At 40.5% G+C, this 16,952-nt stretch overlaps 1 protein-coding gene and 1 pseudogene across 10 annotated transcripts in view; one reads left to right on the top strand and one right to left on the bottom strand.

Annotated features, from left to right (window-relative positions):
* The window catches only part of VPS13B (vacuolar protein sorting 13 homolog B), a 769,553-nt gene that overhangs the window by 716,065 nt on the left and 36,536 nt on the right, over nt 1–16,952 (top strand). For all 10 annotated transcript variants that reach the window (XM_057531718.1, XM_057531717.1, XM_057531723.1 and 7 more), the window contains 9 exons: nt 151–234; nt 412–587; nt 1,003–1,173; nt 1,532–1,733; nt 2,862–3,050; nt 5,698–5,844; nt 7,851–8,134; nt 12,151–12,278; nt 12,477–12,676. In XM_057531718.1, the coding sequence (XP_057387701.1) occupies nt 151–234; nt 412–587; nt 1,003–1,173; nt 1,532–1,733; nt 2,862–3,050; nt 5,698–5,844; nt 7,851–8,134; nt 12,151–12,278; nt 12,477–12,676 (1,581 nt within the window). The remainder of the gene's footprint in view (nt 1–150; nt 235–411; nt 588–1,002; nt 1,174–1,531; nt 1,734–2,861; nt 3,051–5,697; nt 5,845–7,850; nt 8,135–12,150; nt 12,279–12,476; nt 12,677–16,952) is intronic.
* Nucleotides 5,546–5,652, bottom strand: LOC114236631 (U6atac minor spliceosomal RNA; annotated as a pseudogene).

Here is a 16,952-nt window from a genome sequence, read left to right as displayed (position 1 = left end):
TGTTTTTGCTTATTCTTTGTTTTTAAACGGCTTTTTTCTGTAACTTTAAACTTTTTGTATCCTCCAAATGGATATTATATCTGTGCCTTATTTTGATTAATTAGTAAACTGTTTAGTATTTAATAGAACCGTTTTCTATCTCATGTGCAGGTGCCATCTTCAAACAGTTCTATTATTTATGTCTGGTGCACAGTTTTGACTTTAGAACCCAGCTCTCAAGTGCAACAACGAATGGTAAGTGCTTTCTAATCCTAAAATATGGCATATGACTTTGACCTTTCCTGTTCTGAAATAAATTAAGGTCAGAGTGACCCAGGGAAGAGATTTATTACAAGTTTGTTTCAGCGTCAAACAGCTGGAATACTGCAACAAAGCAAATATGAAAGTTGTTCTGTCCTTTTATTTCTATAGATTGTGTTCAGCCCTCTTTTTATCATGAGGAGTCATCTTCCAGACCCCATTATCATACATTTGGAGAAAAGAAGTCTGGGATTGAGTGAAACACAAATTATTCCAGGAAAAGGACAGGAAAAACCACTGCAAAACATAGAACCTGACCTTGTACATCACCTAACATTTCAAGCAAGGTACTGGGAAAGTCCTTACATTTTCTTAAGAGAGATTCAGTAGAAAAGTAACTTTGTCCTACTGAGGGGGTAAGGGAGGATAGAGTTTTTTGTATGATTTCTTATCTTATGAGAATGTTATTTTTAAATTGCCCTGCCTAGTATTCTCTTATTCTCTTCTACAGTTTAAGATAAAATTCAGCCCCTTTAGATATAAATAAGAGGGATGATCAGAAAATTTAATTGACACATAATTTCTGTAGAGCAACAAGAGATCTCCACCCAAGCACTGGGGAGGAAAGGCCACGGCCCAGATAATTCCCCAAACTGTGTCATCATCCCTAAAGCACCAAAAAATTGACTCACTCTCACCAAAAAAAATATTGGTTTGTAATACATCTGATAATCATTCTTGTGTTTTCTTTCCATTTCCTAGAGAAGAAGATGATCCTTCACATTGTGCTGTTCCCATCTCAACATCCCTCATTAAGCAAATAGCCACTAAGATACACCCCGGAGGCACAGTTACTCAGACCCTTGACGAATTCTATGGGCCAGAAAAGTCCCTTCAACCCACATGGCCCTATAATAAAAAGGACTCTGACAGGTAATGTTCTCTAGCAGTCTTTTTCTACAAACACTTCTCAATATTAAGAAGTAAATGACCATTCACAAAAATCTTAGATACCATAAAAACATTTTAAAACAGAAGATGTTTGCACGTATCTGTCAGCTTCTGACCTTTTATCACCTAGTAGATGTATTCTGTAGATTGCTTCATTCTTAATCTCGAACATAATTGCATGAAAAGTTTCTTTCTCCTGGATGCAAATTTAGCATTGCATGACTCTGGTGTGAAGAGGTGTCATACAGGAGCATTGTGTGTCTGGAATCCTTAAACACATTTCATGAATCCTGAAGTCATCATGTTTCACTGAGTCTCTTGGATGTGGTATTTGGCACAGGAATGAGCAGCTGAGCCAGTGGGACAGCCCAATGCGAGTGAAGCTGTCAGCCTGGAAGCCATATGTGAGGACCTTGTTGATAGAGCTGCTACCCTGGGCCCTGCTCATCAATCAGTCCAAGTGGGACCTCTGGCTGTTTGAGGGAGAGAAGATTGTTCTACAGGTTCCTGCTGGCAAAATTATTATCCCTCCTAATTTTCAGGTACTATAACTTTTTTCTTTAAACTAATAGGAATTCTTTCCTTTCAACAACCAGCTTTTATTCTGAGGTTGCATTTATGTTCTTAACAGAATCAATCAGTTGTGGAAAACTGTCCTCCTAGACGCATATGTAAGGGGTATGGAATGTTCTTTGATATTCAAAGACATCTCAGATGTCTTTTTTTTTTTTCCCCATCAGCAGTATTCATGCTTGAGTTATCATTAAATTTGATAACTTGTACTAGTTACATTCTCATTTCCATTGCATATAGGATGTTTGACAAGTATTAGGATTTGCCTACTCAGGATATGTTAAGAACATAGAGCCATATTCTCTGCTAACCCACCCCCTAGATATTTTTGTGGTTCTTACAGAAACTCTCAGAGATGTGCAAGATGGATAAGAATTAAAGATTTCTGAACAGCTATTTTTGTCAAGGCCCCTTTTCCTTTATAAGTGGACTTGCCTGTCCATAATCATGGATGCCCCCCATTAGTGATAACAGCATAGAATCATTAATAACTAGGGAAGAAAAACTTAATTGTAAAACAGAATTTCATAGGAAGATTTTATATTCCATTACAGGAGAACTTTCTTGATAAGGCTAGCCCAGTTCAAGAAGGCACATAAATCTGTAAGAAAATAGAGTACAAGGAATTTCTAAATAAAATGTTTTCCTGAGAGGGAATAATTTGAGAGTCCTTTTTTTTTCTTTTTTTTTTTTGAACTCCGGTTTATAAACATCTTTACTCAATTGCATTTTTCCTTTTTTTTTTTTAAACAATCATATGATGTTACCTTAAGGAATTGGAATGTTGACCTACATGTACGTAGTGTTGCATATTATTCTTTTGTCAAATGAAATGAAACCTTCAGTTTTTAAGCCTTTGGTATATAGGGTAGTCACAGTTTAGATTGATGTTTTTTTCCCTCCTTCCATAAATATGAATTCCATTGTGATTCAGAGAAAGCACTGGGAACTAAAATAAAATGTATGTTGCCATTACAAAAAAAAGGGATTTGGTTGCCTAAGTAGGCCTAGTACATAATATGAAAGATTCCTACAAATTGAGGTAAAAATATCAAACTTAAGAAAAATACTTTATAATTGAGGCATTACTTTTCCAGGAAGCTTTTCAAATTGGAATATACTGGGCAAATACAAACACTGTGCACAAGTCAGTAGCAATTAAACTGGTCCATAACCTGACATCTCCAAAGTGGAAAGATGGAGGTAATGGTGAAGTTGTGTCATTGGATGAAGAAGGGTTTGTTGCTGCCGAAATAAGACTTGGTGCTTTCCCAGGACATCAGAAGGTAGGATCAAAGTCGATAAAAGTCTGTGTGGCTTGGGGGATAGCATGCCATCCCCTCAACCTGTTTAAAATGAGTCTACCCTTTTCTTTTTTAATCCCTTTTTGGTATTACTTGTTCCAAACAATTTTTAACAGTGTAACGTGATTTCTTAGACCTCTCTGTTTTACAGTCGTTTTTTTTTTCCCTTACTAGTGATAAAAGCTGTGTCACATAGTTTATCCAATAACCACTCTATTTCAGAACACTCAGCAGTCACTTGATTTATTGTATGTAGGGGAAAAAAGTGAACTTATTCCAAAATATCCACAAGTTGTACTTGGCCTCCTTGTTTTAGAGCAGGAGGTAGAGCTGCTAATATTCTGAGTATTGAGTGAAAGGACAAAGGCTCCTGCAGCAAAGGTTATATTTCTGGAAAGGGCATCCTGAGCAAAATGATGTGGAGTTGTATTATTGAACAGCGGACTGGTACCCATGTTTATGAAGATGAATACAAAAAAAGAAAAAAAAAGTTATTTAACTAAATATAAGTGGTATGTGCTTTTCAACATGAATCTTTTCTAAAGTAGTATATGAAAACCAGTTAAGCTGAATAATATAGTAACAAATCACATTAAACTGTATGTATGAAGTAAGTATCATAGTGTACCGTGTAGAAATCTCATGCTGTACTTAATGATATCTTCGTTATTTTAGCTGTCCCAAATCTGAAAAAGAAGGGATGCTTCATCAGAGTAGTATAATTCAGAATGACCTTTCTCTGGGGAGAAGCTAGATTTTGACAGGCATCTTCAAAGAGCCTCTTGAGAAAAGTTAGGGTCATTTGGTGACTTTTTAAAAATAAATTTCTCTGATACAAAGTAGTAGGTCTTCAGTATTCAAGGCTGGTATCCATTTCCTCAAAGTTGTCTGGGCAACACATGTTTATGCTCTGCCGGCCAAAATACTGTAACACGGGTGTAAATGGCAAAGAGCTGTAAGCGTGAATCACCCAAAGTTGAATAGTTGTAAGTTGAGAACTACCACCAAAACCTGGAAAAAAAGTTATGATATGCAGTCAAACACCTAGTACCTCCAGCACCTCGCAAAGTGGCCACAGCAAGTGCGAATAAATGTTAGTGAAGGAATGAATGAACTGTTGGAAAATATAATATTATTATATTTATATCTCATTATTCTCTAGTAGTGATTCTCAAACTTTTTAGCCTTTGGACCCCTTTACACTCTTAAAAAATACCGAGGACCTCCAGAAACCTTTTGTTTATGTGGATTATATCTATTTGATATTTATCAAATTAGAAATTAAAACAGAGAAAATTTTAAACACAAGAATTCACAAACATACATTTCATTAGCCATGAGCATGATGACATCATATGTCATATAGCCTCTGGAAAACTCCACTGTACGCTCCTGTGAAAATTAGAGTGAAAAAGACAAATAGCACCTTATTATTATTTTAAAATTAGTTTTGACCTTGGGCCCCCCTGAAAGAATCTCAAAGACCGTCTCCTCCAAGGGTTCCCCGACCACACTCTGAGAACTTCTGTCTTGACGTTACCACTTGCTAGATGGATATCTTTAGGCAAGTAATATCTTCTCTGAGCATCAGTTCCTCATACAACGTGATAGGACGATGAGATGATACACTCCGTGGTTAAGAGCAGCACCGGGGAGCCAGTCTGCATGGTTTCTAATTCCAGCCCTTAGACCCGCTTTATCTTTGTGACCATGGGCAAGTTGCTTACCTCTTTGTGCCTTGTTTTTTCTCTTCTGTAAAATGGGGATAATATAGTAGCTACCCCATGTGGGTGTAGTGAGCATTCTGTGAATTCATATGCATAAAGTACTTTCAACAGGTGGAGCACAAGAAAGCAATATATGAGGGTCAGCTGTTACTATTTTCTTCATCATCGTCATCATTATTTAAGTTCTCAGAACTCCCCTTGGTGCAGGTACACATTCAGTGAGATAGCTGCTAGGATGAGCATGAGGAGGAGAAGGGGAATGCCGGATTGAGTTCTTTATGTTGAAAAGGATAAGTGGCATCTGTTTATGTATAAGTGCTTTATAAATAAATATTTTGTGAGGGAATTGGTTTAATAACTTGAAAACAAGTCTCTGTCACTATACAATAGCAGTAAAAGTAACCGGTTTGCTAAAGCACCCTGTTGAAGAGTAAATAGTGACCCTTTTTAGGGACCAAGACAGTTTTGAGACTGAAAGGGAATGCTACTAAATCCTCTGGAACAGAAGATAAAATTGATACTGTCCTGGGCAAACCAATGGATAAAATGACTTTTAAAAATAATCAAGAGGTCTTTATATGCCATATAATATATTTTTCTCCCTTTGGAAGCACCCACTTAAGTATCAGATTTAATTTGAATTTATGTATTATGTTCTGTTGTTTAGAAGTTGTTAATATTTTCATTAATTAATTGATGAAATACATGATTGGTGAGTCAAAATACTCTAAAGATTGGGCAGAATAAACAAAAAAACAGTGGTTAGATGCCACGAGTAGGTGGCAGTGCCTTAACCGTATGTGCCTCTTCCATCCTTGTCAAGGGGAGTGCTAACCTTCTCTCCTTTCATACAACACCCATATAATATTTTTAAAATTACTCTTTCCTCAATTGTCCTGCAGTTATGCCAGTTCTGCATTTCCTCCATGGTACAGCAAGGCATACAAATTATTCAGGTTGAAGACAAGACTACAATAATCAATAATACACCGTATCAGATATTTTATAAACCACAGTTATCTATCGCCAGACCCCACTCTGGAAAGGAGGTAAGCAATTCAAAGATGATTGTTTTGTCTAAGTTTTCATAAATCAATAATAATGAGTACGAACTTTTTTTTAACCTGGAACAAATCAAAAGCTAACACTGAATATAGGTAAAGATTCATTTATTTTTGCTTTCATTAAAACCATGGATGCCATGGTGATCACTTCCAAGGTAATTAATGAGGAGACGTCCTACCAAGCAGGAGACCGGGACCCACTGGCAGCTGGGTGCTGCCGGCCCCGTCTGCCCCGAGGCTGCAGCGCTCTCTGCCAGCGCTCACTAACACAAGGCCCCACCGGCGGGAAGCAGGCCTGAGGCCTGGCTCCGAGGCTCCTGGAAAAGAACATCTGCCTCGCAGGCCACCGTGCCTGCAGGAGCCGTGTGTGAAGGCTCAGCCCCAACGGAGCCCCAGATCTGGGAGCACTGAGCTCTGTGTCCGTGAGGAGAGGAAATGTGAAAATGTACCAGCTCATTTATGTTAACGTCTCTATGGCAGAATACGCGGACAATGAATCCAAGAAGGATTTTTTTATTCAATTCTTTATACAGTTCAGATGAACAGTTTAATTTTAAGACAGTAAGGAGATATTTTAAAAGGATTTGAAAACAGAATATGCTAAGTGGTATGCTATTGTTTTACGCTATTGAAACCATCATATAGAAAAGTATTATTTTTCTTTACTTTCATCTGAATTTATTGTTAGCCCTTACTTTCAGCTCCTAAAAATTACATTAGAGCAATACACTAGGATGAAAGTCTTATTCTTCTAAGCCTACAGTGCATTATAGTATTTATAAAAATGTCAGAATAATAGAATTTCATCTTGGTTCGCTGAAGTATTGATAAAATAAATAGGTGACCAGAAGTACCCTGGTGGGTAGTAGAGGTCAACAGTAATTGCATTGTAGGCAAGGATTTGAGGAAAGAACCAGCATGAGCCCTGATAATTTTCCTGCTTCTCCCCACCCTAGGGCTTCCTGAGGCATTGTGTCAGGGTTTTCGACACTGACACTTCCTCATCTGAAGAGGGGCATAATTTTGCATTCGTTGCAGGTTTGGGGTGAAGGTTAAATGAGGTAATATGAGTAAAAAGGCTGGGCACTCAGGAAAGGAGCATTGCCACCAGCCACCTCAACACCAGCATCACAGTGGGCTCCTTGAGAGAAGGGGGAGGCCCCCATTCTTTCTGCAGCTGAGGGGGCCCCCTTTATCAGCCCTGACCCTGCTTCGGGCAGGTGTGGGAATTGTTCAGAGACATGGTAATCCCTACCCTCTCAGGGAGACTGTCTGGGACAGTGGGAGAAACAGCCAAGAGCGAAGGAGGAAGCCTGGCTTCTGGCTCGGCTTTGCCACACACTGGCTTTGCGATGCTGGACAAATCATCTGCACTCTGGGAAGCAGCTTCCTCAGCTGTGAAAGAGGAGGGCCAAATAAATTATCTCTAAAGGTCCTTTTTATGTCTACAATCCTGAGACTCTCTAATGTGCCAGAAACCATGTGGAATTCCAGCAGAGGGTTGGAGATCAGAGTTTCCTGCTCCCTCAGGATGAGCCTTCAAAAAAATTTGTCTTCTGAGCCCCCAGTTTACCCTTCTGTATCTCATTCCGATCTCTTCTGCGCAAGGTCCCCCGGGGTGCCACCCTTTCAGGCCAGCCACACCTCTCTGGGAGGACTCCCTCCCAACAAACAACATTGCTACCACATGGCATGGCCTTTTCTTTGCAATACCTGGGGGTATTGAGAACTTTGCCTCGCCTTTGAAATCACACCAGTTTTATCATGTTTCATTATGCCTAGAAAAGCCGACCCTGTTCTTCTTGCTCCTTGTAATTGTCTCATTAGAGCTTTCTCGTGGGAACAGGATTTCTAATATTCCCATGTCCCCCACCTGGCCACCTCCTGAGAATATACGTTATGGTTTCTCAGAAGCTGTGCTTTAAAAAGTTTAGCTTCTCTGTAGGACTGTAGTAACTGTGCTCTCTCTGCACTGTCTTTTCTTCCTTCAGTATTTTCATGTTCCAGACAGCGCTACTTTCAGCATTTGCCCAGGTGGTGAGCAGCCTGCTGTGAAATCCAGCTCCCTTCCTTGCTGGGACTTAATGCCTGACATCAGTCAGTCAGCGCTGGACGCATCCCTGCTTCAGAAACAGATCTTGCTGGCCTTCTCTCCTGCCGCAGTTGCCGACAGCTCCCAGTGCTGGAGCCTGCCAGCTATAGTTAGACAAGAGTTTCCCAGACAGAGTGTGGCAGTGCCCTTCGGGAACTGTAGGGAAAATGGATTCTGTACCAGGTATTTTACATTTATGTGAATGTCCTTCTTTGCTTCATCCAGGTGCCGGGAGAAATAGGAGAATAGTTGCAGTGCTCACCACACGTAAAATTAGGTTTTGCTTTTATTTTTCATGGCTTCTAGATTTTGTATACAACTGGGCAAACGTTATGATCACACATGGGTTGTCCCAGTGTACTACTGATGAGATTTTTCCCTTATGCAGCTTCTATTAGGGGGAAATGTGATGTTTATACCATAGGATAGCAGAAATCTATCATAATGAAAAGATCGCCTTCTTTTATGGCTTCTTGGCCTCTGTCAAGTGATAAGAAGTAAGGGTTAAAATATGAGAGAGTCAAGTTGGAAAACCTTTTCTTTTCCCATATTTTACTTTTACTTCAAAATGGAATTTTTTCAAGTCATTAAGAGAGATAACTTAGATAAACACAAGTCACAGAAGACTCTGTTCTGTGGTTGTTCCTGCACGCAAGTTACTCCAATTACCAATTACCAATTATGCAAATAGCAACCACAGAATCAAGCCAGAGACATGTAATGGTTTGTTCATACCGGACTTTTATTTTGCGGTCGTTTTGCATGCAATATGTCCTTTCTGTAGCTGTCAGGAATAACTTATTTATGGTATATATAAAAAGTACAAAAGAAAACATATTGTAACCTTATGAGAGGTACCTTTTTTCGTGATTATGAATTTATAGACTTTATTTGAGATTTTAGCCATCTTAACTTTGATGTATATAGAGATTTCTAGTAGTAATATTTTAAAAGATAACTTCCTAACTCGAGTTATCCTTAACAGTAAGGCTCTGTTCCCTACACACATCCCTTCTTCTTTCACAACACTCACAAACATCCATGATTTTATAAACACTTTTCACCCCTAACTCGAGAGGAATGTTTTGTCCTTATGTTCTGGTTGGAGAAGTTAAGTGTGGTGAGTTTTTTTTTTTTTTAATTAAAACAAACTTGGGACTTCGGCGCAGTGCTTAAGAATCCGCCTGCCAATGCAGGGGACGCGGGTTCGAGCCCTGGTCCGGAAAGATCCCACATGCCGTGGAGCAACTAAGCCCACGCGCCACAACTACTGAGCCTGCGCTCTAGAGCCTATGAGCCACAACTACTGAGCCCGTGTGCCACAACTACTGAGCCTGTGCTCTAGAGCTCATGAGCCACAACTACTGAGCCCACGTGCCACAGCTACTGAAGCCCGTGTGCCTAGAGCCCGTGCTCCGCAACAAGAGAAGCCACCACAATGAGAAGCCCGTGCACCGCAACGAAGAGTAGCCCCCGCTTGCTGCAACTAGAGAAAGCCCGTGCGCAGCAAGGAAGACCCAATGCAGCCAGAAATAAATAATAAATAAATAAATTTATTTAAAAAAAACTTATTGTTTCCGAAGCGGGGTGGGGGGAGGGATAAATTAGGAGGCTGGGAATTAACATATGCACACTACTCTGTATAAAATAGATAACCAACAAGAACCTACTGTATAGCACAGGGAACTATACTCACCATTATGTAATAACCTATAAGGGAAAAGAATCTGAAAAAGAATATATGTAAATAACTGAATCGCTGTGCTGTACACCTGAAACTTACATAATATTGTAAATCAACCATACTTCAATAAAAAAAAAGTTTTTTTAATATATTTATTGGAGTATAATTGCTTTACAATGGTGTGTTAGTTTCTGCTTTATAACAAAGTGAGTCAGTAATACACACACATATGTTCCCATATCTCTTCCCTCTTGCGTCTCCCTCCCTCCCACCCTCCCTATCCCACCCCTCTAGGTGGTCACAAAGCACTGAGCTGATCTCCCTGTGCTATGCGGCTGCTTCCCACTAGCTATCTATTTTACGTTTGGTAGTGTATATATGTCCATGCCACTCTCTCACTTTGTCCTAGCTTACCCTTCCCCCTCCCCGTGTCCTCAAGTCCATTCTCTAGTAAGTGTTATTTTGAGATAATCGTAGATTCACATACAGTTATAGGAAATAATACAGAGAGGTCCCATGTATCCCTTACCCAGTTCCCCCATCTTGCAAAACTAAACTATAATATCACAACTGGGATATTGGCATTGATACAATCAACATATAGAACATTTCCATCAATTAAGTGTGGTAAGTTTAAGGAAGTATTTTTGAAAGCAATGTGAACCTATGTGTAGAAAACAAAACTTATTTTTTTTTTTTAAAGGATTTTCTTATTTATTTATTTATTTATTTATTTATTTTTGGCTGTGTTGGGTCTTCGGTTCGTGCGAGGGCTTTCTCCAGTTGCGGCAAGCGGGGGCCACTCTTCATCGCGGTGCGGGGACCGCTCTTCATCGCGGTGCGCGGGCCTTTCTCTATCGCGGCCCCTCCCGTCGCGGGGCACAGGCTCCAGACGCGCAGGCTCAGCAATTGTGGCTCACGGGCCCAGCTGCTCCGTGGCATGTGGGATCTTCCCAGACCAGGGCTCGAACCCGTGTCCCCTGCATTAGCAGGCAGACTCTCAACCACTGCGCCACCAGGGAAGCCCACAAAACTTATTTTTAAAACTGAGAGACAAAATGTAAACTAAAACACTTAGAAATTAAGTTTAAAATTCTAAGATTTTATTAATATAATTTAAATCTTTATCTATAAATATTAAGCTAAATAGTAAATTGGAAGTGCCATATTTTAGTCTTGACCCCAGCTCTCTTGGCTATCGGTAGAGCATTCTCTGTGGTTGGCTTGCCTGGCTCTTCCACAGTCAGGCTGGGAGAAGAACTTCGGTGTTAATCCAAAGACTGATACTCGGAGAGTGTTCCATCTCCTCTCCTCTCTCCTCCCCCCAGGCCAACAGTGCACATGTCATGGTGTTAGTCAGTAATATGATTTCCCCAAATACTAATCGACAGTTCACCTTGACATTTCAGACAAATACAGTCTTTGGGAAGAACTCACACTGGCGAACAGAATAGGTAATGAATGGGAAATTCTTTAGTGTGTCATTGACCCCTTATAATAAGTGTAAACTGAGGGCCACATTAGGCAAATATCTGATTTCTTTGATTAATTTCAACAATCGGTCCACAGAATTTAAACTTCAGAGAGAATTTTTTTCCTGCTTTGATATGAAATACTTTTTGGTAGTCTCTAGGTCTAAATTGGAGCCTTTCTCTCTGTCCATTGTAGAGGTCAGCCTATGGCCACACAGCAGTTTCTCTGAGGCCAAATCGTAAATACAGCTTTGCTCTTCGTAGTCAAAATGGAGATCCTGTAAAGCATGATGATTGGCAAAAATTGACAACAAACATATTGAGCATACCTACCTTTAGAATTAAAAAAGAGCAAGTACCCAGATTCTCTAGTCGTCCTTCTAGAAGCACATCAACTCCTCCTTTGCCAAAATTTACCAGCACTTTTGAGGAGGAAGTCACCCCATCTGAAGAGATTAAGGCACATATGCACAGAGGAAAAAAGAGCGGGAGGAAAAGCTAGCACAAGGATATCTGTAATTCTCTCCGAGTGGTAGGAGTTATGGGGGGTTTATTTTATTTATATTTTTAACCTAATTTTTTTTTAATTTTTATTTTATATTGGAGTATAGTTGATTAACAATGTTTTGTTAGTTTCAAGTGTACAGCAAAGTGATTCCGTTATACATATTCTTTTTCAAATTCTTTTCCCATTTAGGTTGTTATAGGATTGAGCAGAGTTCCCTGTGCTATACAGTAGGTCTTTGTTGGCTATCTGTTTTAAATATAGTAGTGTGTATATGATTTTTCACATTTTTTTGAATATTTTATGATAAAAATGTTTACTACTGTCAGAAAAAATTAGTAAACCTATCATTAGTGTTTGGCAGGTAATAGATGAGTGGATGACCATCCACTCTCTGGAAAACATTTCTTCTGATGTATAAGAGAGAAGGTGTTATAGAGGTTCTGAATATTGCAAATCCAAATAAACATGTTATCAGGAGAGAAAGCATGCATTTTTTTCTAAACCATTTCTATCCTTTGATCTGATTCTGTTCTAGGGCTATAGCACTTACTTATCAAGAGCACTTTGGAGTGACTTATTTAACCCTCTCAGAAGACCCTAGTCCTCGAATAATTTTCCACAACAGATGTCCAGTAACAGTACTTATAAAGGAAAATACTAAAGGTATATGTTATTGTATTGAATTTAAATAATACAAAACCTATATTCTTTCTGGAGGTTTTTGACTTCGTAGTTACCTGTGATCCTTAAATAAAAGTGAGCTTCTTTGAGAAGTTTCTCTTGCCCCATTACGTTTAACATCCCCAAGTCTTTTTCTTCAAGGCCTAAGTCTGCATATGCCTTTCTTTTTTTCAATTTTAGATATTCCAAAGTGTGAGGTTTATTGCAGAAGAATTCCTCCTGAGTGCTCAATTCATCATGAGCTGTATCATCAGTTTTCCAGTTACCCAGACTGCAGGACCAGAGACTTACTCCCCAGCCTCCTTTTGAGAGTAGAATTGCTGGAGGAAATGACGAGTGAGTGGAGCGACGCCATCGACATCAACAATCAGGGAACACAGGTCAGTGAGCCGTGAGGGTTCCTGCCAAAGCCCAAAGAAACAGTCCCTTTTCTAAGGTTCTGGTAATTGTCTGTTTCTACACATAGTTTTCTAAATGCTGAATGTCTTGTCTCTGTGTGAGGGCACATGTGTATCCACTTTTACATCTTCAATGGGCTATAAATTCTCAAACACAAGTATGTATCTCAAAGCGTACTTTGCAACTGTTTATGAGAGGGGAGCACCAGTTAAGCAAGCCCATCTTGGGTCTAAATCCAGGTCAAAAATGAAATAAAATTGTTAATCTTCTTTATACAGAAGGTAATCTAACTGTCCAGATCTTAGGACAATCATATTGTCAACCCTAGATTAATCACCTCTTTTGAAAATTTGCTAAGTGTAAAATATACATATTAATCCTAGTAGTATGTGAAACTTTGCAAATTTAAGCACAGTTTTAAAAACCTGAACAGATCAGATGTCCTGATTTGTCTCTGTCTCACTCTGGATGTTAGTGATAATATTTTTGTTGAAAATGGCACAGGAACCTAGCATTTCCTTTCTGCTCTACTTAAAATTTGCCATTTTTCAGTACAATTCAGTGGCATTAAATGCATTCACAATGTTGTAAAACCATAACCACTATCTATTTCCAGAAATGTTTCGTCATCCTGAACAGATACTCTAAACCCATAACTCCCCATTCTCCCCTCTCCCCAACTCCTGGTAACCTCTATTGTACTTTCTGTCTCTGAATCTGCCTACTCCAGGCATCTCATGTAAGTGGAATCATACAACATTTGTCCTTTTGTGTCTGGCTTATTTCACTTAGCATAATGTTTTCAAGGTTCATGCATGTTGTAGCATGTGTCAGAACTTCATTCCTTTTTATGGCTGAATAATATTGTGCTGAACTTTTTAAAAGTCCGTTCACATATATCAGTCCATTTGATCTTCACAACAAGCTTATGAAGTAGGTCCTATTGTAATGGTTACAAAACACATACTAAAGTTATAAATGTACTTACAGTGATAACAATGGTTATCATTTAATAAGTGCTTACTGTATGCTAGGCATTGTGCTAATAAGCACTTTACATTCATTCTTACTTAACCTTTGCAGCAGCCATACAAGATAGGGACTGTCACCTCCACGTTACAGAAGTGAAAACTGAGATCTCCAGAAGGAACATGGCCTAATCCCCACGTGTTACAAGGGAAGGGACTGGGATTGTATCCAGACCTGCCTGACTCCATAGCATGTGCTATGAATGCTGCTTCCTTACCTGGAATTCCTTAACTGCCCTCTTCCCCAGTCCCGCTGGCACATTCTTTCTCATCTCTCAAGAGATTCTCTCCCTACACCCCCGTGAAGTCTCCTGCCCACCCCCCTGGGACCCTCTACATACTCATACAACATTTGTAACATTTAATTGCATTCACTTCTGTAAATGATTTCCTACCAAGTCAAGATTCCTGGCAGTCAGACACCTGCCTTATTCATCCACAGCCTACAGCAGAATGCCTGCCAACACAATGAGATCTGAATACATATCAAACGAATAAATGAATGACTGAATGAATGAAAGAGAAGATGAGGTTACCAAGAGAGGTCTTATAAAGGAGGAGAAGAGGGTCCCAGGCCTAACCTTGGGAACCTCCAACATGTGAGTGTCATGCAGCAACAGACTGAGAAGGAGCAGGAGGGTGGCAGGAGGAGAAGCTGGGCAGGGCAGAAGCAGGAAGGCCCTGAAAGAGAAAGTTTACAGGATGGAAGATGGTGGGAAGAGGGCCAGCAAGGTAACCATTGCAAGTTACAGGTTCAGAGGGAGTGGAAGTGAGGGAGTGCAAGGATGGGTGAGAAGTGTTCTTGCAAGAAGCGTGGCCATGAAGCAGATGAGATCAGTGGGGAGGAAGCCCTTTGTATGCTGCAGGAAAGGAGTCAGTCGAGGAGACATGAAAACAGGAGCGAGGAATTGCCAGAGAGACAAGTCCAAAGCACGGGGAGTGTAATTCTACTTGAACAGAAGGGCCACGCCCTCTTCTCTGATGGCAGAAAAGAGTTGGGGATGGGCACAGGTGTAGGTAGAGATCTCAGGAGGGATGGACTGGGAAATGGAGTGAAGTGATACCCACTGGCTTTAAGTTTATTATGAAGTGTGGAATGAAACATCTGCTGAGAGACAGAGGGAAAGGGGTGGGGGCCTGGGGAGAGCGTAGCTGTGGAAACAGGTGAAGGACATGGCCGGGGACAGGTGCAAGAGGGGCCCCGCTCACCTGGGAGACCTGCATTTGTGGTGCCCCAAACGACTGAGGGGTGTGATCTCCATCCGCAGTGCTCATGTGATGAACAGTGAAAATCTGCTGGGTCTGTGCAGCCTCAGAAGACGTTCCCCGTCTCAGTAATTTACAAAATAAGTATCACCAGCTTCTCAAGGGTCCCTGAACTCCCCTGCATCGGTTTGAAGATGTTTGAAACCTTGCTTATACATGTCTAGGGAATTCTTTACAATAGGCATTCTGCCTGCCAAACCTTATTTTGGGGATTCCTGTTCACTCTAAATTTCCTCAAACCTTTGTAGTCAGGGACACTTCAAAGCTGAGAGGAGGTACTGTTTCCAACACCCTTATCACCCCTGGTCCGAGGACCCAGCGAAGTCTCATGTTCCCATTTATCTCTGAGGAGCTGTGTGCCATATGTCCCGCAGACCACGGTTTACTTCCTACTCTGGAGGAAGATTTGTTTCAGGCCCTCGCTGACATCTCCTCAGTAACACACCAGGGCATATAAATCACTGGGGAGCTTGGGGAGCTGCGTCCTCTGATGAAAGGAAGCAGCCCTTCTGTAGGAGGGAGCTTGTCTTCCAGGAGCTTTTCCTCAGCCCTGGATCACAGGCACGTGATGTGAATTTCAAAGCTGACCTAAAAAAAGCAGAATTAAAACACCATAAAATCTCCATTATGCCCCAAGGAAGAAAACTCCTTAGCTTTTGTCAGTCATAGAGATGCCCCTGCCTTGGTCATGTAAATAAGACCGTGTCATGTTGTTTAATTTTGATGTGGAATATGAGAAGGAATACGCAGACAGTAACTTTATGGTTACACAAAGAAGTATTCTTCGGATCAAGAGTTAACTAGAAGACCTGAGAGCATGTCGGCCACAGAATTCTGATTGGGATGGGTTTTCTGGGGCTGTGTCCTTGGCTCACACCTGGTTAGAAGACATCTCAGCCAGAGGCCCCGCGGTGGCAGCTGGTGCTCTTATCCCTAATGACAGTGGGTGGGAGCCTGACTTTAGGGAGGAAAAATCTTTAGATTCTCAATAAGTAAGAAAGCATGAAAAATAAGCTTACGTTGATCATTTTAAGTCATAATTTTGATCCTATCAGGGAAATACTTTAGAGTCCTGTCACAGTGTATGGGATTTCAATTGCTGACAGTTCAAAACCTTATTTTCGTCAAAGTTAGGCAACCTTCTTTGGAAAAATTGAAAACAAAAAAAGGTACACAGAAAACATAGTAGTTACCTTTTTACTAATATAGACATTGAGAAACATTGCTTCAGTCATTCAATCCACAGGACTTCTTGAGATTAAATATGCGCCAGACGTTATAACCTGGTGCTGGGACTACATAAAATACAGTGAACAAAAATGGAACACAGCCCTTTCCCTCAAGGAGATCATGTGTGGAGGAGATAGATGATAAGCAAGTAATCCCATGGGTCGTTGTACTGTTGTGAACTCTGGTAACAGCTCTGCAGGAGAGGCGGGTACAGGTGTGCTGTTATACGGCAGACTAATTTGAGAGGCCAAGGAGTGTGTCAGTGGGTAAGAGACCTGGCATCTATGCCTTAAAGGAGGAACAGGCATTAAGTAGATGAGAGAATGGGAGATTTTTCTTGGCAGAAAGAACAATGTGTTCAAAGCTTTGGTGCTCAGAGAGGGAGCATTGGCCTTTCCGGGATCTAAATGCCAGTGTGGCCCTAGTGCCAGATGAAGGAAAAGGGGGTAAGAGAGGGGAGGCTAGTGAGGCAGTTCAAGGCCAAACCTGGCAAGATGCTGTAGCTCCAATCACAGATTTGGGTTTTTATCTTAAAAGCCACGGGAAGTGATTGAATTGTTTATGAAAAGCAATTTCTGAGCCAAAGAAGAACGAGCAGTTTGAACCCCAAAAGGCAGATTAAAATGATATCTTTGCAGGTAAATTCTCTTCTACAAAGATCCAGTAAATTCTCATGATCTTTGACTCTTTTTTTTTTTTTTTAATTTATTTTATTTTTGGCTGTGTTGGGTCT

This window comes from Balaenoptera acutorostrata, chromosome 17, assembly GCF_949987535.1.
Source record: "Balaenoptera acutorostrata chromosome 17, mBalAcu1.1, whole genome shotgun sequence".
Classification (NCBI taxonomy): Eukaryota; Metazoa; Chordata; class Mammalia; order Artiodactyla; family Balaenopteridae; genus Balaenoptera; species Balaenoptera acutorostrata.
This window is presented reverse-complemented; position numbering and strand designations above follow the sequence as displayed.